Consider the following 15,241-nt stretch of genomic DNA (forward strand, 5'->3'; position numbering starts at 1 on the left):
TGAAACAACCTGACTACATTAGGTAACATCAACAGGCCATTTCTTGGGTTAGAAAGGTATCTTCAGTAATGTTCCCTCTGAATACGACCGACTGTCATATATAAACAATTTTTTTTTATGTTTTTGAAAGAAATTGCTTAGGCTCACCAAAGTGTTAATTGTACAATCAAAAATGCAGTAAAAACAGTAATAATGTGAAATATTATTACAATTCATAAAAAAGAGTTTTCTATTTTCATACATTTAAAAAAGTAATTTATTCCTGTGATGGCAAAGCTGAATTTTCAGCAGCCATTACTGCAGTCTTCAGTGCCACACGATCCTTCAGAAATCATTCTAATATGATTATTTGCTTAATTTTCCATTATTATCTAAGCTGTGCTGATTATTTTTGTGGAAACAGCAATAAATTTTTTCTTGATTATTTGATGAATAGGAAGTTGAAAAGAACAGTATTTATTTGCAACAGAAATCTTTTGTAACATAATTGCATTAAATGCCACTTTTGTTCAATTTAATATGCATCCTTGCTAAATAAAAGTATTGATTTCTTTAAAAAATCCTATTGACCCCACACTTTTGAACAATTGTGTGTGTGTATATATAAAGTATATATGTGTGTGTGTGTGTGTGTGTGTGTATTTATATATATATATATAGTTTCAGATGACCTCACTGAAACATGCTGATCATATCTTCAAATGAGTCATTTGCAATTTATTGTTAGCAATAAATTGCTAATCCTTTAAAATAAAGATGTTTTCTATTTATGGAAATTTGACATTATTTTACATAGTGAATGAACACAAAAACTGGTTCCATCACAGAAACTTTTATTGAGAGCAATATATAGTACAAAACATCCACCTTCAATAACTTACAGTAAATTAGGCCAAATTTCATCCAATCTGACTCTGAGGGTTCTGCATTACAGTGTGGGTTCTCATCAAGGCCATGAGCTACCTTTAGCACTCAGAACACCTACGTGACTCTAAACAAACACATTTATGAGTGTCAAACATCAAAATATTGGCAAGAGTAACATCCGATGAGCTCACAGATCCTTAAGGTCAGCCAGTGAGCTGCTCCTCACTTTGGATTCTGTAACTGGGCCTTCCTAAACACGACCCTTTATGGTAGTAATAGTGACCACAGTCTATCTTAGAGGAGGACTTCTTTAAATTCACACATATTGCACAGTGTCAGTTCAGACCTCATGTTGTGTGCAACTGTCCTGGTCTGAATATTTGTCTGTTTGGAGTCCACAAGGCATCAATTTATCTTGCTGCAAGCTACATTATGACCAAGAATACGGCACATCAGTTCAGTTCTACTGGGAAAATCCCACTTCCCCTCCCTCCCCCCATCTATGCAGGAGAAATCTGGTGATTGGTGGACAGGGGCGGTTGTTGTGTATTTGGGACTAGTCCGCCCACCCCAGTAGTGTGGTGTTTTTTAACGCTGTTCTTAGGTGTACGAGAGGCTGTCTATCTCTGAGCAGCGTCGTCCCTCTTCTGTCACACTTCCAGGGGGTTCTGGGGCCCCTCGGCCCCCTGCGGAGGGTCTGGCTGGAGCCTGCAGATGGGCTTGTTGCACATGGGGCAGACGCTGCGAATTTCCAGCCACTTCACCAGACACCTTAGCAGGAGACAAAGTGAAAAGAGGAGAGATGGGTCTGTTATGCAGCAGCTATCTATAGACTCGAGCGCTTTTATGCATTATGGCCATGTCACAAGACGACAGGCTGAAACTGAAGGATGTTTTCGAATAAGGAAAAGTCTGACAGGTGTTACTCAAAGCTAATTCTCATAATTCAGTTGCAATGCCTTGACAGCTTCATTTGTGGTTCTTGTTTTAGTGCCTCTAATAACATTCGGTGTGTCAGGAATCTAGATGCTTGAATGTTTTTGAAGGAATGTGTTGTTTTAAATGTTCATATTGTAAAAGCATCAATCAGTGTTTATTTTTATATAAATTATTTTCAGAATACAGAAACATAATGAGAAAGGTTGGGTAGTGTGACAAGATGCTAAAAGATCTTACTTTTTGTGGAAGGCATGAGAACAGGGGCAAACCCCTAGTTCATCCCGGCTCCGAAACTCTTCCAGGCAAACTGCACAGGTCTGCTATAAAGTGAAAGAGAATGGAAGAAAAAAACAGAGACATATATATTATAATTCATTTATATTTTATTGAATTATTTATATTTTCTAATTAAAACAATTGTAATAGTTCCAAACATTGTTAATACAATAACGTAGATGGTTGGCTAAAAATTGAAATTCTTACTCACTCTGTCATCCCAAACCTTGCTGGAGCAAAAAAATTAATTATGCAGCAGAATGTTCAAGGTGCTTTTTTATAGAAGGAATATGAGAGTTGATGGTTAGTCCTGTTTTACTTTTTTTAAATAAAGGGAAAAAATCAGTTTGGATATTCAGCCTGAAATTCTGTTTTGTGTTCTACAGAAGTAAGTCAGTCATACAGGTTTGAAATAACATGAGGGTGAGTAAATTATAGAAATGTCAGAATTTTACGTTAGAGTGAACTAAAGGTATTGTTTTGGCATTTCCTTACTCCAAGAAGACTCAATTTTTTCCCTGGACCTTTTAGAATGACCTGTAAGAAAAAAGGTGTTTAATTATTAATAATATTATTTATAATTAGTATATGTGTGTGTGTGTGTGTGTGTGTCTGTATATATATATATATATAACAAATACATTTTAAAAAAATTATAAATAAATCACCTCATTATATCCATATTGTTCTTGTGTGCCCTGTCTCCTCAATCTGTGAAATATAAAAAATGTAGCATACGTTAAAAAAAATTGTTTGCCCGCACATTCTTTACAGCAGTTTGATGTACTGTACTTTACTGGTTGCACTGTATTAATGCATTCAGCTTATTACATGTATTCATTTTCCTTAATTTTAAATTATATGTGTGTGTGTGTGTGTGTGTCTGTATATATATATATATATAACAAATACATTTTAAAAAAATTATAAATAAATCACCTCATTATATCCATATTGTTCTTGTGTGCCCTGTCTCCTCAATCTGTGAAATATAAAAAATGTAGCATACGTTAAAAAAAATTGTTTGCCCGCACATTCTTTACAGCAGTTTGATGTACTGTACTTTACTGGTTGCACTGTATTAATGCATTCAGCTTATTACATGTATTCATTTTCCTTAATTTTAAATTTAAATTTTTACTTCTGTTTTTTCCTTTTTCATAATTTGAAATGAACTTTTATTATATTTTTTATTTTCTTTATTATGCCTATGGAAAGGACAATGAATTATCATTGTCTATTAAATAAAATACTACATAAATACACTTGCCATGTGACGTTTAATACAGCTGTTTATCTTTATTTTGTGAAAATATCCACAGCACTTTCACTGTAGAAACTACTAACTGCTATATAGTTTAAGATACCTGAACAGGTAGCAACAGAAGATCATGCTCAATATGAAAATGAAGAGGCCTATCCCAAGAATGATGACATAGACATTGAGTGGAAGACGGCCGGTGATGTCTGTGGTCATTTTGCAGAACTTGTCTGTAATCTGCGTCACATAGGCATGCTGCAAGAGAACAAACAAAACCATGATTTTGGTCAAAAATATTTGTTAGTGGTGGGAGTCATGGGAGCTCATGACTATTTAGCATTTATTTTTGCTCATCCTTTTTTTAATCAGTAAAATGAATACACAATTGAAATTATGTTTATGAAATGATTATCACTCATACATCATGAATCTGTTTTGTGAGTGGGTCGCATATTTCTTTCTTTCAGACCCTTGAAAGACAACACACATCACTGTGATTCTCATGTGTACTCTTCTCAGTGGCCCCTGCATGCATATTGCATACTGTGAGCCTGCAGACTGTCCTCGTGTTTCTCAACTCCATGTAACACTGCTCTGATTGTTGGACCTCGCTAAGCAGCATGAACTTTTCACTAATACATCTTTTAAAACTGAAAAACAAGAGATGTCACAGTGGTGTTGGGTGATGTGTTCAACAGATAAGTGCAATAGCTTTTGTTTTAAAGTTCATTATTTACTGTACAGTTATAGATTGCACCTATATGTTCTGTACCTCATAAAAGTTAGGAGGGTAAAATTAAACTTACAAAGTCTAAAAAACTATCATGTCAATGCATTTTATTATGTTTTTTTTTAATCACAGTAAAATACTATGGCTGTTAATATGCACATACAAAATTTGACAGAATTTTCATGCAGTGTATTGCAGGCAATTTGATGCAACCATATCTTTGTCTTTGTGGTGATCGAAAAAACTTGTCAAAATGATCAACTTGTGTTTTTATTTATTTAACTAGCTAGTTGTTTATTTACTTAATCAAGTCTTGTAGAAGTCCTCCAAAAGTCCTTGTCAAGTGTACCATGTTGACTTTCGAGTTCAAGCTATTTTATCACACATGGGAGAATTTCCAGAGCACTGAACATTATTTAGACAACAATGGTTTAACCTATATCCTAAGGCAATACATGTAAATAGCAATAGGCTTTTAGTTGTATATGGGATTGAAACAGTCATCTTGTCTATAGCCTATAATTTGGTAGAATGAATATTGCTCTGGGCTCTCTGAAAATATTAATGTTTTCGGAATGTCGTTCAGTATTTTCAAACTGCCATAGACCCAAACACTGTTAGCATAAAGAATATCCACACTTCATTTCACTGTGCTTGCAGATGAAACAAAAGCAGACAAGAAACGCTCCATTGTGCTGAAGCACAACGACAGTAGAAAAGGAATGCTGTTATTGTGCTTGGCTACAAAAAATAAAAACATTTATTATATATATATATATATATATATATATATATATGAAGAGTTTGGTTCCTAAACGCCATTTTGAGTCAGATGGAGCGGCATTTAATACACAGAGCCGTAGATCATTGCAATATCGCGTTCATAATCGCAGATGAGTCGCATTCGATTATGAACGTGATATTGCGTAGCTTGTCAGTGTAAGTGTTTTTATTAATGCCATTAATGTTTTTGTTAATACAGCGTACTAATTATTGTACAGCGTACAATACTAATGCTATAGCACTAGTCAACTAAATGAATGTAACATGGCAAAGATTAATGCACTTTTGGAAGTTGAATGTAAGGGAAATGTCATTTTGGAATTTCTGTGGTCTAATGTGATATCCTTGTTCATGTAGCCTATGTTCATGATGAAATTTTCTTTTATTGTTGTAATTAATTTATAGCATTAACAAGATTACCCGTTGAATTCATTTTGGGAACGATGACTGATTGAATGTATTTTTAGTCCAGTGCCTGTATATAAGATTAGTATTGACCAAGTTCAGAGGCTGTCATATGTGGATCAACTTACTATGTTGTGTATTTTCAACAGTTTCAATATGAAAAATAAATTTGATATTGATTCAATGGATTTATTGCATTAAAAAAAAAAAAAAAACGTGTCATGGATGATTTATTGCATTTTGGGGAAAAAATAATAAAATTTTATAATAAATCTTTGGCATTTAATACACAGAGCCGTAGATCACTGCAATATCGTGTTCATAATCGCAGATGAGTCGCATTCGATTATGAACGTGATATTGCGTAGCTTGTCAGTGTGTTTTTATTTATGCCATTAATGTTTTTGTTAATACAGCGTATAGCACTAGTCAACTAAATGAATGTAACATGGCAAAGATGAATGCACTTTTGGAAATTGAATGTAAGGGAAAAGTCATATTGGAATTTTTGTGGTTTAATGTGATATTGTTGTTCATGTATGTTCATGATGAAATTTTCTTTTATTGTTGTAATTAATTTATAGCATAACAAGATTACCCGTTGAATTCATTTTGGGAGAGATGACTGATTGAATGTATTTTTAGTATATATGTATATGAGGCTGTCATATGTGGATCAACTTACTATGTTGTGTATTTTCAACAGTTTCAACATATGAAAAACAACTTTTACTTTGATTCAATGGATTTATTGCATTTTGAAGAAAAAAAAGTGTCATGGATTTATTGAATTTTGGGGTAAAAATAATAAAATGTTATAATAAATCTTTGAAAATCAATATCTGGATTTGAATTTTTTATGTTATTATAACCTAAAGATGCTATGTGAAAGTTTGAAACAGAAAATAGTGGTTTTCATCTTGCCACTTTCTTGGTAAAGAAAACATATTTTTACTCAAATTAATCAAAAATGGATTTATAGCGTTTTGGAACCAAACTCTTCATATATATATATATAAAGCTCTTTATAACAACTGCTCTTAAGTATGCTTTTATAAATTAAAATTTTATTTATTTTAGTACAGTCTGCAGTTACTCATAAAGATGTCAGCGCTCGTTTTTGAAAGTAGGGTTTAAAAAAAGGTTAAAAGACCATAATATTTAACTATATCAACCAACTACAATTTTCAAATGCTTCAGAAAACAGAAATAACTGCTGTTTGAGGGCCAGTAGTTCCTAATGAGTGAAAATGTACTAAATAAACAGGTTAACAGTGATTTAAACAGTATTTAGAGTTATAAATACTGTTTCAGAATTTCAAGCCTTTTAAATGCAAGTAATGGATAATATCTTATTATTCAACCATTAAGTGATTAATTTCCTTACTGTATAGAGATTTGCATTTTCAAAAGAGAGAGCAAGAGAGCGTTTGGCAATGAGAGTGAAGCTTGGCCAATTGTCAGTGCAGAAAGACAAACACTAGTGGTGCACCCTTTCTGTCATAAAGCCACCATCTGGTCTGTCTGTGCGGGGTTGAGGGGAGGCAAGAGATGTAAAGGTCTCACCAACCCAGGCAGGAAGCACCATTTGGGGGGAAAAAATAATAACTGACCTTGGGGTCGAATGGTGCCAAACGACCACGCAATATTGTGTCTCACACAATAGATACAGACACAAAGTGTGTCTCTCTAGGTTGCACACAAGTTCAGGTCTTGGAAGAGAGTGTGCCAATCAGGAGAAAGGTAAAAAGGCTTGGGTTTTCGGGTGAAGGAGGGGGTGGTAGTAATATAAGGAGGATTTTAGTTAAACATTGATAGAAAGCCAGTGGGAGGGTCGGGGCTCTGTGAATAACACATGGTTAGAAAGCTGTCCATATTATGTAGCCACTAGAAATGAAGGGAAGAGGAGGAGGAGGAGGAGGAGGGGGTTATGATTCATACTCACCGTTACACCACTGGAGAGGTGCTAGATTGCTCCGCTATAAAAAATTATCCAGTAACTTGTGTCCAAGGAGACAGTGTTGAAACCGGGCCAAAGAAGTGGGCCGATCCCCTCACTCAAAACCAGATGAATAATACAAGTTTTACACTCCCAAAACTCCTACCACAAAAACAAGGCTTTGAATCTTCAGCGCCTCTGGTTAACACATTATGATCACTCACCAGCTCCTCACTAGTGTATGAAGGAAGGCAGGACGATTTTGTTTTCTTTGTGTTGAAATATTTACAAAGACAAGTCAGTCATTGTTGAAACCTGTGTCAACACGGGAACAAAATATCAACACCTACTTCTTGGTATCTATGTTTTGTTCAACCACAGGCAAGTTAAAAGAACACCAAGCACTCTTTTTTTCCAGCATCATGATCCAAAACCAAGCAGCAGCACAGAATATGAAAGATTTGCAATGTGTCGTTGACATAAACAATGGATCACCATCTACCTCCGCTTGACGTGAAGTTGTTGTCACTGGCTTTTTTTCATTTTTTTTTACCTCTCTGTAGAGTCACGATAACAAACCAGCGAGAGAGAAAATGTACATTACAGAGAGTCACAGATTTCTTTGTCTATCTTCAAAACACTGTCACAAGGCTCACCCCTTCTTGCCGCCAGCCACTTTCCTCTAGTCTTCTCGCTCAAGATTATCGCCCTCACGTTACAATCAAGCGTTTTCCTCGGTAACAAAGGAAGAGGAAGAGCGGTGGCAAACAGCCGTCAGAGCGAGAGCTTGTGAATGCAGCCCATTCAAAGCTGTGTCTTCCTCACACCATCTGGTCTGGCTTCTCCGCTGCAAAGACACAAAGGATAAAATGCATTTTCCAGACAAAGTGATGAGATTCCTGTGTGTTTCCTTTCACCTTTTCCAGCAGCCCTGCCTCCCCGTAATGGTGCCGATGACTTCTCCCCTGCTCAGTTTGTAAACAGATCTCTGCTCATGTGATTCGCTGTCTGGATCACAGCTCTCCTTTCACCCGCCCCCTCCTCGCACTCCCCTTCTCCCTTTCTATCCTGTGCTCACTCTCTTCATCCTACTTCTCTCCAGCTGAAGGCTATTAGGAGGTGACAGTGGCCAGGCGAGCAGACAGGCAGGCCGAGTCAGACTCTCCCTGATGAGTCTGTGTAAGACAAGGCTGGGAGGGGAATGAGGGTTGATTCACTTTGCTTGACTGGCAGTCACGAAAACAGCAAGAGACTACAGAGGGAAAACAGTGAGAGTGTGAAGCAAGAGGAAAAAAAATAGAATAGAATCTAAGGATACTCTGAGAGCAACCTTACCGTAAAGCCAAAAAATGAAAAAAGAGCATGTGACAGAAGCAATGACGCCAGTAATTTCGTCACTGAAAAAATAAATAAATAAATAAACAAACAAACAAACAAAACACAGCTAATTAGACAGTTTTAGTTAACAGGTTTAGTGAGTGTTTTTAATTCATGTTCAGACAGGAAATATGCAACTGCTGATTCATGTTGCGCAATATCAGTGTATTATGTAAAAGGTGCTTTTGCTAAAACCCCTTGCAGATGTCAAGATAAGCTCAATCGATAGCATTTGTGGCATAATGTTGACTGACAAAAATGTTTGGCCTTGTTGTCTTTAATAAAAATGTAAAAAAAAATAAAAAATAGTTGAGACACTTTCAACACTTTTTTCACAATTAAAGTGAATTGGGGCAAATTTTTGGGATGATTTAAAAGAAATGTGGAGCTTATAACTTTATGAAACTACTTTAATTAGAATTAGAATAAACTCAATTCTTCTTAGAAATTCTTTGGTTTTGAGTATTATTTGTGCTTAAAGGTGGTTAAATTATTTTTGTTTATGGCAATGCATTGTCATGCCAATAAAGTTGCAAAAACTGATATAACTTTACACAGAAAAGCAATAAGCAATTAAAATATATATATATATTGTTAAAAGAAATATTGTTTACATCTTCTGGTTATCTAACTTTGACTAAATTGAGCCAGGAATATATCTGAAATATATGAAAATAAAATCAAAAAAAATGTTTTTCTCTGAGCAAATTATGCAGGCACGTGAGCTTTTTGATGCACATTTAAGAATTTAATTGGTAAATTTGCTTCCAATGCACTGGATGTAAACCCAGCAACTGTGAACCACCAAATCTTTCTCAGCTTCAGTGGGCCCATGATCAGATATTATGAAAGGATTCACTTCACCTCATCAACAATCCCACTGAGCAAGGATCAGTATTTTCCCTGTACACTAAATCAATTACCATGTGATCACTTCTAATGGCTTCTGTGATATAACTTTACACAGAAAAGCAATAAGCAATTAAAATATATATATATATTGTTAAAAGAAATATTGTTTACATCTTCTGGTTATCTAACTTTGACTAAATTGAGCCAGGAATATTTCTGAAATATATGAAAATAAAATAAAAAAAAAATGTTTTTCTCTGAGCAAATTATGCAGGCACGTGAGCTTTTTGATGCACATTTAAGAATTTAATTGGTAAATTTGCTTCCAATGCACTGGATGTAAACCCAGCAACTGTGAACCACCAAATCTTTCTCAGCTTCAGTGGGCCCATGATCAGATATTATGAAAGGATTCACTTCACCTCATCAACAATCCCACTGAGCAAGGATCAGTATTTTCCCTGTACACTAAATCAATTACCATGTGATCACTTCTAATGGCTTCTGTTAAACTGACAATTTTATTTAAACAATACTCTATTGATCCTCTCTTTTCCTACCCTCTGACAATCAGATACCCTCACAAATCACTGCATGCTTGGCAATCATCTCTGCCTGGATGAATGCCCATCATCTGAAGCTGAAATAAAAAAATTAAAAAAAACAAGCTGTTGTTCCTTCAATCCAAGATACACCCTTACCAAGACCTTGTCATTTTAATAGACAACTCGACAATCCCACCCACACAGAAAGCCAAGGACCTTGGTGTCACACTGGACAATGAGCTATCATCTGCAAACTACATACTAACAACAGTGATATCATGCAGGTTCCTCCTGCAAAACATTTGCCAGACTGTGGTATAGGCAGGGCCGCTGCTGGCCAAATGGGTGCCCTAAGCAGAATTGTAATGTTGTGCCCCCTCCACCAAATATTATGGAAATAAAAAAAACACCTACTATAGGGGTCAAAATAGAACTTTAATAAAACATAAAAGTAAATAAATAAATAAATTGTAATTAAATTGTATTATTTACAAATTACAATTGTAGCTCTACAGCAAAAAAATTAATAAAAATAAATAAAATTACACACATTAAATAAAAATTTTTAAAAGATTAAATATTATCAAAATAAACAATAATAAATTGAATCAAAAATCTTATTGGGACAATAAAGCCCTCCCTACACATACCCTAACCCTACCCGATACTTTATTTTCAACTTTTCTATTATTTCCTTCATTTTTATTGAATATAAATGCCTTTCCGATGCGATACGAGATTTGAAAAGGGAGAAAAAAAAGTTCGGCAAAAGGCAAATTCGAACTCGGGTCGATCGCGTCAAATCGTCCACAGCACACGCTTTACTATCTCCAGCTGTAGTTTGCTGATAGTCTTTTGCTGTGTTGACTAGCCCAATCAAACGTAGGTGGGCGGAGTTAGTGTAAATAGCTTCTGCCAGCAAGGTGGGCTATTGCACGTAGTGTAAATAGACACTTCGAAAATCAACACGGATCTGCTGGAGCATTCCAAATTTCAAAATTTATAAAGGCACACTCCTGCTTTTTCTGGAGGCGAAGTCGTCAATGAGCTCATCATATGATAATTAAAACATGGATTAACGTTAATAAACGTTAACAGCCAAATAAAAATAACGTCAATAGCCAAAAAAGTTTCACAGGATTATGAACGTAACTACCTGAAAGGGATGCACGGGCTTCATCTTGGGCTTTTTGACTTTTTCTTTTCTCTGCGCCGGACTGCTGATGTCTTTTTTTCCGGGCATAGTTGTCCATTATGATCATTGATCATTTGCAGTCAGCCGCAAACATGAGGAGAGGGCGGGCGCGGATGCGGGAATGGCGCGTCACGTGTGCATAGCCTACTGCCTACTGCTTTCACCGTAAAATGCATTTTTTATAACCTAATTATGTATATATATTCATGTTTATATTTGTATTTATGTATATTCATATATTAATATTAATATAGAACGAAAGTATTATTTTTTTTGAGCAACTGGGATGGTGGGTGCACCCCTGGGAGTTGGTGCCTATACGCAAACTGTGTAGCCTACTCTGCGTATAGGGAGCGGCGGTACTTATAGGCCCCAAACTGCTATCGTCTCAGCTCCTGCAACTGTCTACTGGCCAACCTCCCAGTGTGTGCAATCAAACCTCTGCAGCTCATGCAGAATGCTGCAGACCGGCTGATATTCAACCTTCCCAAGTACTCCCATGTCACATCTCTGCTGCATCCCCTCCATGGCTTCCTATCCCTGCTTAATTCAAGTTCAAAACATACCCTCCCAGCTCCCACAATTTCAGTGAACAGTTCTTAATAGAAACATTTTGTTATGGCGTGAATAACATTTTAATCTAAAGAATTTTTTTCCACTACAAAGAACCTAATTTGCAATGAAATGTTAATGGAACCATAGATGCCAATAAAGAACCTTTATTTTTAAGAATGTAGGCTGGATCTAGGTTGAGCTGGATTACTAGAAGCACTTATTTGAATTTGTACAGGAAGCATTTCTTTAAAGGAACACTCCACTATTTTTGAAAATAGGCTCATTTTCCAACTCCCCTAGAGTTAAACAGTTGAGTTTTACCGTTTTCGAATCCATTCAGCCAATCTCCGGGTCTGGCGGTAGCACTTTTAGCTGTAGCTTAGCATAGATCATTGAATCTGATTAGACCGTTAGCATCTCGCTTAAAAATGACCAAAGAGTTTCTATATTTTTCCAATTTAAAACTTGACTCTTCTGTAGTTACATCGTGTACTAAGACCGACGGAAAATGAAAAGTTGCGATTTTCTAGGCCGATATGGCTTGGAACTATACTCTCATTCCGGCGTAATAATCAAGGAACTTTGCTGCCATAGTATGGGTGCAGCAGGCGCAATTATATTACACAGCGCCTGAAAATAGGCTAACTTCCGTCAACATAACCAACATGACCACCTGCTTGCACAGGGAGCGTGCTGGGGACTATTTTCAGGCGCTGCGTAATATCATTGCGCCTGCTGCACCCATGGTACGGCACAGAATAGCATACGCTGTTTACGTTCAGTGGATACTCTCCAAAATGGCACCAGGGTACGCTGGTCCACTCGAGTATGCGTGTAAGTGTCACGCTTTGCCTCCTCTAGGCGTGAAAATTACACGCATGTATGAAGGTGAAGTTACCAATAGAGTACCAGGAGGGGCGATAATTTTCTCAATGCCAACAACTCCCTGCTAATGCAGTTTTGTAGGTCATTCTGCATAAGAACATCTGCTAACTCTCTTAAATGACATAAATTACATGTCAGTAGTAGTTAATAACATCATTTAAACAATTCTTCCCATCTTTATGGAAAAGCATACTTTTCAATGTATTATACCAAATATGTAGTAGCGGGCATTATTATTAATTCATTAGACACTAATTTGTCAGATACACTTTATTGCTTTGCAAAGTATAACAAGAGGCCATCTCAACCTGAGAGTACATCATGTCTCTTAAAAGAGATGCTAAATAGTTCATTGTGTGTTATCAAAATATTACAATTTGAGCTGCCAATCACCTCTCTACAAAGAAAGAAAGAAAGTAACCGAACAATCTGAATTACAGACTTCAGTGACAAATATCAACATAACACTCAAGCATGCTTACCATGAAGGAACAACAACAACAAACAATAAAAAATATAATAAATGAAAAATTCAGAATATATCAAATGTTTTCCATTTGCCTAACAGTTGTTCTCCTTTGTATACATGTCCCATTTGTTTAAGCGGCTGTAGATGGGAGTGTCATCAATCTCTCTGTACATGTAAACCCCTGTGACGCGGTTCCACTCCATTCTGGTAATGACACTCTTGATTCCCTTGCAGTCTTCTAGAAGCTGCTTCTCCTCATCTTCCAAGGCCACAAAGCCAAAGAAGTTCTTGACACATTCAGCAGCATGGTATTTAGCATGTACATCAGCTGTACGCTGGAAAAGAGTTTGTTCGCTGGAACGATACTGGGACCAGTACGCCTCCTGCTGATAGCCAAGAGAAGAGCAGCAGTGTTTCAGACAGAGGAGCAGAAAGACAGCGAGGGAGATGATTCCCACCAGCAACCAGCCCAACAACTAGATGAAGAAAATCAGAATCAGAATCAGAATCAGAATGAACTTTATTCACAATTTGTTGTGTTTTTTTAGGAGCTCTTAGTACAAACATATATACATACATATATGACATTGACAACAGAAAGAACTTTTAAATAATAATAATAATAATAATGATGATGATGATGACAACAGAAAGAACATTTAAATAATGATCATAATAATAATGTGGTATACATCTGGAACAGAAGATTTATGTACAGATTTGTGCATTATTTACTGTATTATTTACTGTAAAAGAAGAAAAAAAGAGGTTATACATTTCAGAGATTTGAGTAAATGCCCAATGAAATTAGAAGTGTATATTTAATTAAAGACTATAACAAAATTAAACTAAAGTGATAAATACCTGGGATTCATATTTTAGCTGGCGTTCAATCACTCTTGAGTAGTTCATAAATGGAGCAGGTACATCCTTACACGGAAACCGGGCCATGATCTCTGGAGTCTTTGTAGTAGGAGGGAAATGATCCAAAGAAGAGGGGTCTACAAACTCACTGAAAGCACAGACATACGCCTCCCCTCTCAGGAGGGAAATAACTGACCAAGTGATGGGGGCAACAACTGCTCTCCCCAAAATAGAGCCCAACAGAGCAAAAGCAGCAGACAGTGATAATTTCCGACATTTTCTGGTGCGGCACTCTGACACAATGTCCCAAGTATTTTGATTCAGCATCATTCCGATGACAACGAAAGCCAGGGCTGGTACACCAATGGCAGTCAGTCCGTACAAGTAATTCTTCTTTGGTGAACATGGACAGTGAAATGCAAAAATATTGTATACTGTCTGACTGGCTACTGTCCCTAAACCTATCAGGCCATTGAAGATCATGACATCCTTACTCTTGAAGAAGAGCGCACCGAATTTGAAGTTTTCTGAGATGAGTGCAGCCATCTTGTCCTGATTTTCTCAATGTGAAATAACGCAGGTTAAACAGTCTTTATGAGAGTCTCTGTAAAGTAAACCTAAAAAACTGACAAAGACAGAAGATTAAAGAGTCCTCTTTTGTTATCTGACACCATCATACAGAAAAGCAGGAACAGACTCTAAAAACTAGAGAAACGTAGGCACAAAAAATATGCATGTGTACAAATCAGAATATTATGAGATACACATTCAAAGACCGATTTCATGCAGAAAAGTTCTTTGAACAAAGACCCTCTGGGCAAGTCTCAGCATGACACCCGAATTAGAACCTAAAAACCATTTAGAAACGGAAAGACTTACATTCCATTGCAATGAGGTACAAATGGTCTCGCTGAACAGCCACAAAGTTTTACAAATATGTACAAACAAATGCAGACAGCAAAAGAAGTCCTTAAGTTTTCTGTAGGTAGCTCATGTTGTGTTGAAGTAGTTAGGTCTTTCCTTCGCTCTGTCCGTTGTGTGCATGGCATGCAGCACTGAATCATCAGCAGGAACTAGCCTATATCTGGTTCCAGCTCCAGTGGAAAGTATGAGCATTTAACTAAAACAGGCTGGGCTGGCCATTTACTAAACCCCCACCTCCAAAACTGAATGTAAATAATTACTTTTTCTCATCTGATCGAATTGATATTAATTTTTTTAATGACAAAACAGGATTGCACAATAACAAAAATGGCCAAAAATAATTTAAACTACAATTTTAATGGCTAAGTGTCTGTT

General features: G+C 36.3%; 2 protein-coding genes across 2 annotated transcripts; both read right to left on the reverse strand.

Moving 5' to 3' along the window:
- Positions 1-823: 823 nt before the first annotated feature.
- On the reverse strand, positions 824-11,281 carry LOC107743509 (RING finger protein 122-like). Its single transcript, XM_016556748.1, has 6 exons — positions 11,131-11,281; positions 3,450-3,598; positions 3,022-3,064; positions 2,578-2,619; positions 2,044-2,126; positions 824-1,638 (listed from the first exon to the last, which is right to left on the reverse strand). The coding sequence occupies exons 1-6, from the start codon at positions 11,215-11,217 to the stop codon at positions 1,518-1,520; spliced, it is 525 nt and encodes a 174-aa protein (XP_016412234.1). The 5' UTR covers positions 11,218-11,281; the 3' UTR covers positions 824-1,517.
- A 1,889-nt stretch (positions 11,282-13,170) lies between these two features.
- Positions 13,171-15,014, reverse strand: LOC107743586 (calcium homeostasis modulator protein 2-like). The gene is made up of 3 exons (XM_016556918.1): positions 14,822-15,014; positions 13,943-14,559; positions 13,171-13,554 (listed from the first exon to the last, which is right to left on the reverse strand). Exons 2-3 carry the CDS (start codon positions 14,486-14,488, stop codon positions 13,171-13,173), a joined length of 930 nt encoding a protein of 309 aa, XP_016412404.1. The 5' UTR covers positions 14,489-14,559; positions 14,822-15,014.
- Positions 15,015-15,241: the final 227 nt, after the last annotated feature.

The sequence above is a fragment of the Sinocyclocheilus rhinocerous genome, unplaced genomic scaffold (assembly GCF_001515625.1).
Source record: "Sinocyclocheilus rhinocerous isolate Xijiao unplaced genomic scaffold, SAMN03320098_v1.1 scaffold677, whole genome shotgun sequence".
NCBI classification, from domain to species: domain Eukaryota; kingdom Metazoa; phylum Chordata; class Actinopteri; order Cypriniformes; family Cyprinidae; genus Sinocyclocheilus; species Sinocyclocheilus rhinocerous.

Excerpts from the sequence above, each read along its gene's own strand:
- LOC107743586 (XM_016556918.1), bottom strand. The coding sequence starts at position 14,488 with ATGGCTGCACTCATCTCAGAAAACTTCAAATTCGGTGCGCTCTTCTTC. Across the intron at positions 13,555-13,942 it reads AGCTAAAATATGAATCCCAG|TTGTTGGGCTGGTTGCTGGT; the intron begins GTATTTATCACT and ends TTCTTCATCTAG.
- LOC107743509 (XM_016556748.1), bottom strand. The coding sequence starts at position 11,217 with ATGCCCGGAAAAAAAGACATCAGCAGTCCGGCGCAGAGAAAAGAAAAA. Across the intron at positions 3,599-11,130 it reads AGCCCGTGCATCCCTTTCAG|CATGCCTATGTGACGCAGAT; the intron begins GTAGTTACGTTC and ends GTTCTCTTGCAG. Across the intron at positions 3,065-3,449 it reads TTCTGTTGCTACCTGTTCAG|ATTGAGGAGACAGGGCACAC; the intron begins GTATCTTAAACT and ends TATATTTCACAG.